We start from the raw sequence: 6,396 nt of genomic DNA on the forward strand, positions 1-6,396 counted from the left end.
GGGGAAAGCTGGCCGGGGGGGCTGCTGGGGGACTGGCTGGGCATCGGTCAGCAGGTGGTGAGCAATTGCATCATGCATCACTGGCTTTGTATATTTTATTATTACTATTACTGTTTTACTTGATTTTATTTCAATTATTAAACTGTTCTCATCTCAACTCACAAGTTTTCTCACTTTTACTCTTCTGATTCTCTCCCCCATCCCAGCAGGGTAGGGGAAGTGAGCAAACGGCTGTGTGGCGCTCAGTTGCCAGCTGGGGTTAAACCACGACACTCAGGTTTTACTTTGCTTGTTATACTACTGCCTTGTTCTACAAGTTTCCTTTGTAATTAAGGAAAATAATTAAATAAAATCTTCTTTGCTAAATACTTTTACTCTGGCAGATAGGGAAAGAAAATAGCAACACAAAGCCCAGATCTGAGGAATTCTCATTTCATTTCACCAAAAATAAAGTGAAACAATCAGACAGGGTGAAAAAGAAAAATTGAAACACCTATGTGAAAAAGGGCTATATTAATAATGTGAGATTGTAACTAATAGCCTCTACATAGCCTTTGAAATTACCTGTAACAATTTAAACACTAAAAATATCATTTCAATTATGTTTATATAAAATGCATACTTAAAACTCCTGTTGAAATTGACTTAATAGCACACAGTTTAACTACAATTTGGGACTAACACTTATAATCACGAGTTTAGCTATTTTACCCCAATGCAACTACTTAACAGAACCATTTCTATTCACTCATTAATTTTCTGCAGTTCAAGCTACTAGCTTTTGCTGCTGCTAAAATGTTAGCCATTCTTCACGCTAAGTGACTAACAGTGTCTGTGAGTCATTATCACCAGAAGATGAATATGACGCTGATTTTTGTAATGCTAACATATGAGTAACACTAAAAATAATTTAATCAGATGTAATATGTAAATCTGGGGAGAAGTAAAGAAACGTCAATTATTTGGCACCACACTACCTGTTATTGGCTGCATACCCCGCAATCTGTTGTGATACTGCTAGAAGTTTGCCAGAACACTACGAAATACACCGCCATACATTTGTGCCTACTTCTGTTTTTCTGACTTGATCTGAAACACTAGTTTCAATATCCATTACTCTTGTACAGAAAAAAAATTAGCTTTAAAATATAACATTTCCTTGAGAATATGCTTGCAAAGTAACCCTATTACTTTACTACAATAATGAAGTACAAGACTTTGAGTCCATCATTTCAATACTTCCCCCCCCCAAGTTTGTGACCTTTCTTTGCTAAGTGAGACTGTGTATTGCCCTTAACTCCTTAAGAAATCAGTCTGGAAACAGCGTTGTGCTTTTAGAGAAAACGCATAGCATTCACGTCAATATTTTTCATGTGTCTTTGTTTCATAGCTTTGCCAGTCTTCACCATACACAGCTTTTAATCACCAGATGTCCCTTCACTAAAATGATGAGCTTTTTCTTAGCTAACTGATCCCTGAAAGGCATCACATTTCATTCTCCAAGAAATTGACTGCTTTAAGATTCCACCTTCCAGTTGTTGAATTCCACAGATGAAAAATATTCTTAAAGTTTTCTTAGTCAACATAATTAATAGCAAGAAACAATTCCAGGATCTTGAAATAATATCTGCACAGCATACAAAATTCAGGAATGCTCTTCTTGCTTAACAGAAGAAAAGATGTTGTAAAGTCTAGAGGTTGGTTTTCTTACCAACAGAAAAATATGTCCATGTTACAAGTCAGGCATACACTGAAACCATTTTCAAAATTAGTTCCTGAAAAATGTGTTTGGCAACCCTTCTGTCACATAGTAAATCTCCTATTTAGACAAGCAGTAATTCCTTTAAAAACATAGCTGAAAAGCAACTTTAAAATATTTTCAGGGATTATTTTACTTACACAGTTTTGGCTACTTGAACTGTCGTTTGGAAAGATTTTAAAAATACTTTTCAAGACATCATCCATTTCTCACAGAGTGTTTCAGAATAAATAAAGTCACCTTGAAATGCAGGCTGTGATACCACAGACACCCAAGACTATCCATTGAGAAGTTCTCCACTGAAGAGTGTATACCTTTCTCTGCTTCTCCCATATTTCCAGTTATGCAGTTCCACCTCCAGTGCTCATCAGACACCTCTATGATCTGCTGTAATTCACTGTAACAGCAGAAAACTAGCCATCTTCTTCAGTGGGTTTAAAGAGCGCCTTGCTCTTTTAGTGAATTAGAGGAGTCCAGTAAGCCCTGATGCTGGCATGAAGAAAGAATATGGCTGGGAGGAATAAAAATGGCAAGTGAGAAGTAGCAGCTCTCCCTTTTGAAAGTACTGAGCTACTATGTCAGCTCACCAAATACCGTGGAACCATATCTTCTGTGTATTCACAGTGCCAATTAAAAGTAGCAGTTTTAATTTCATTGTAAAATCACTTGAACAGGCAGGGAACCTTGATAACTTTTTCCCAATTTACACCTTACTCTCTTCTGTTTGTCTTTGAGGGAAGCTTACAACAGCAAGAGAGATCAACAACTTAGAAGACCAGTAAAATTAAATTATGCCAAGGCTCATAACAAAAATTGTCAAATGGTATTTTAAATGTTTCTTCCTCCAGACATAAAAACTAATTTTAAAACCACAACACTGCAATAATAGAGCATTCATTACCTATACTTTAAGAAAAAAAAAGCACTTGGACTATTTAATTCATTTATACTGAGATGAAAGTCTGCTCTAAATAAAATGCATAAAACCCACAACTGGTTTATATTTTAAAAGTTGACATTTCATTCCTGATCCTCAAATACCCAGAAGATATCCTTACAAATGCTTATGCCCAAACTTCTACTTCTGTTCTATACTGAATATACTGAAGCAGGAAGTTCACCTAGATTTGTCAGAAAAATTCATTCTTAACTGTCAAATTCTTTTCTACAACAGCAAATTAAGAAGTCAGTAGATCAGCTTCTCTGAGGCTGAAAACATAGTGCTCACCAGTATCAGTACTATGAGGGACAGATAGGGAAGTCGAATGCATCTCCCTACACTAAGTCTCTTTCAAGCCAAAATTTTACCTGTAAGCTCATCAAGGCCAAGACCAAGCAATTTCAAATTCCAAAGTGGTGTACAAAACTGTGCTTACTGTTACGTAACTACAAATCCAAATTTTAGAGACGTATGAATTTTACACTTCCTGTAATAAAAGCAGTCGTGAAAGATGCACAGCTTTTAAGAGATAAGCCCGAAAACTGTTCTTCAAGGCTACAAAACTAAACACTGTAACAAACAGCTACCTTCTTAAATGCTTCGAAACCCACACTCCTAAGAAGCAGGATGTATCAGAAAGACACTAGCCATACTCTGAGATGCAAAAGAAAGGAAAGTGAGAGTAGTGAAAAAAAGATGGAAAAGGGGAGAGATGCAAGAGCATCAAAATAAGAACTGGGGAAACAAACAAACAAAAAAAAATAAGCAATGTCAGATTTAAAAGTTGTGATTGTTTACACTTTTGCTACCTCCTTTCCATACTACTCGCAGGCCCTCACAGGAAGTAGTGTAACACATGCACAGCAACACGATTAACTAACAGAAGTGATTACATCAGCATTTTGTGCTGTGAGAAATATAAAAAGGAGTGAGAGCAGGGACTGTGCTATATGCAGTGTACAAATGCAGATGAGAAGGGTGGCATGAAGAGCTACATTCTTCAAAGAAGGGGCAAAATACTTGTGTGAACAGTGGTTAACATTTGTGATTTTTGTTTGGATTTACAGAGCTCAGAAAAAGCTACTGTATCTCTTGAGAAAAGTGTTGCATGCGTATGGATGCTTAAATATATCTAGGTGATCATTATAGTTTTAATGCAAAAAAAAGGTTTTCTCTACCATTAAACACAGAACAAAACAAAAAAAACCCAACACTTGCACATCGCAACTCTGAACACATTTCTTTAAATTAAACAATCGGATCATGTGTCAGAACAGGCACTGCGGATCACTCACACAACACTACGTTTTTAATCAGACAACAGTACTTCACACAACACGAACAGAAACTCTTCATTTCAGTGATCTACACTCAATTTCAGTCTGTAAAAACATTTTTGAGGCTGAAAGTTTCTAGGACCATTAAGTGTTATATACAGCTACCGAGAAAGGAAAATAACATTCCATAAACGAAAGCCAAAACTACTTACGTTTCAAAACAGCGATCCACGTTGTCTGACATCAGAAGTAGCATGCATAGCTGTTCCAGTGCTATTAGCTGCATATCCCTTTCATCTCCCTGCCCCATCTGCAGCCATTCCAGCAACGTGTCTGGGTCCACATCTGCCATGTTGTTTTTTTTTTTTAAAAAAAAAAAAAAGCCGCCTCCGCTTAAATTAAAAAGTACCAAAATATCCTTTAATTGTTCAAGCCACACTAACTTGAGCACAATTAATGTCTCTCTTCAGCCAGCCCCAGGCTTTTGCAGTTTTCACCTGGAAAGAAAAAGGAAAAAAAAAAATTATCATCACAATCTTGTCTTTAAACTTTTTGGATTTGCTCCTCTCTAAAACAAGTAGCATATTTTTGGGCTGACATTAAGAAAACTTCCACATATTTGACCAGCAAATTTTTTTTTTTTTTTTTTAAAATTTTTAATTGTAGTTTTATATATGAGAAAACAGTAGTTTGTTCTGTTTCATTGGAAATAAACCTCTAGTTCCAGCTGACAATCAAGCAAGACTTCGAGTCTACTCTTATTTACAGGATAACTCAAAATTAAAACTGAAGTAGAAAAACTGTGCTTAACCCTTTTGTATATTCTCAAAGTTAATATAAGGACAAATAGTTCTGTCTTGCCTATCCCCTTTCCTTTAATATCACTTCATTGTAAAGTGTCCAACTTGCTGAAAGCTGGATTACCTCCTCACCAAAGTATTCAAATAGAGAGAGACACCAAATGTCACATTTTAAATACAAACCCACAAAATAAAAAAATTGGGATGTACAGCTAAATACTTGGAGAACCTTTGCAAAAGTTTTATTAATCCTTCATCTTTTAAAATAGCATTCCAACATAAGGAAAATAGGCTTTTTAAGTTAAAGGGTAAAAGAGAATTTAAGAATCATTTCAATTTTCAAGAGCTAGGGGGTTGTTGTTCTGGGGTTTTTTTTTTAGGAAAAAAAATACCTAATTCATAGCTTTTAAAAAAATGCAGTGAATAATTCAAATAATTCATGTACATATAAGGAAAACAACATTATTTGTTGGCCCAATGCCATAGCTGTATATGCAAGCTGAAGACCAAAAAAGTCCCTTTAAAATGTCAAGAGATATTTTTGACCTATGTGCTTGCTTTTTACTTTTTGTTTTACTAACAAATAATCGAATTCATCTCCCATGCCTAAGAACACAGCAAACATGACTATTTTCATTTAAAAACTAAAACAAAGGTTACAAACCAATCTCTCCAAATTAAACATATAAGAAAAAAAATGACACTTTTTAAAATATAGCTTATAAAAAAAGAATTAGTTCACCAAACTCACATATAAATATGAAATGCTGGACAGTGTCCCCACAAATTGGGGGGTGGAGGGGAGGGGGGAGAGAGAGAGCTGGACAAAGTCTGCCTACTTGTTTACTTGCTGCTAATGAGTTAATAGTTAAAAAATAACTCCACCAAGGGCACATCTACAAAAGGGAATCAGAAATTAGTATTATATGGAGAAACATACACTGAATCAGCAGTGCTGTTTCACCATAGCTTTGAACTCAAAGATGTGACAAAACAAAAGTATGACAGATACGATTTTTTTATAATTTAGGACCATAAGGACATCACAGATCACTCAATTACTGCCTGCCACATGTATTTTTGTTATTGCTGCAGTCTTGCTGTAAAAAGTAATTCAAATGTTACTAAATTCATGTTCTGTGCTTTAAACAATGCCTACGATCCTCCAAGCTGTTTACAGACTGTATTTCCTGTTCCAAGACTAAATAAAACTACGTTCAGCCAGTACAAGTGTAATCGTATTGTAAGTATAGTACGTCTCCTTAACGCGACTGAATTATTAACTTCAGCTGGGGGGGGGAGAGGGGGGAAAGAAAGGCTGAAGGCAACAGAAACAAGAAAATTAAGAGAGGCAGTGAAAGTGGGGTAAGTTCAATACGGGCACCTGCTGTTCTTCCACCCCAGACGGGCTCTCACCAGACGGAAACGAACCACCGAGCGAGCAGAAAACAGAGCAGGGCGAGAGGCCGGGGCTCCCAGGAGAGCCGCACCAGAAAAGGAGCCAGGCCGCAGCTCAACTCATCCCCCACCGCCCGGGCCTACACACACAGGCACATCAGACGGGCCCCAGGCCAGCGCGCGGGGATTTGGGGCCCCCTCCCCACACCCGGCCTCCCGGGG

General features: G+C 37.0%; 1 protein-coding gene across 10 annotated transcripts in view; it reads right to left on the reverse strand.

Moving 5' to 3' along the window:
* Nucleotides 1-4,469, reverse strand: part of HECTD1 (HECT domain E3 ubiquitin protein ligase 1) — a 63,828-nt gene extending 59,359 nt beyond the window's left edge. For 7 of the 10 annotated variants that reach the window (XM_009290367.2, XM_009290365.2, XM_009290357.2 and 4 more), the window contains exon 1: nt 4,189-4,469. In XM_009290367.2, the coding sequence (XP_009288642.1) occupies nt 4,189-4,328 (140 nt within the window). In that variant the 5' untranslated portion in view covers nt 4,329-4,469. The remainder of the gene's footprint in view (nt 1-4,188) is intronic. The other 3 variants (XM_009290361.2, XM_009290358.2, XM_009290359.2) reach the window with 1 other exon arrangement.
* Between the last annotated feature and the right edge of the window lie 1,927 nt (nt 4,470-6,396).

Source organism: Aptenodytes forsteri, unplaced genomic scaffold (genome assembly GCF_000699145.1).
Source record: "Aptenodytes forsteri isolate BGI_AS27 unplaced genomic scaffold, ASM69914v1 Scaffold108, whole genome shotgun sequence".
NCBI lineage: Eukaryota > Metazoa > Chordata > Aves > Sphenisciformes > Spheniscidae > Aptenodytes > Aptenodytes forsteri.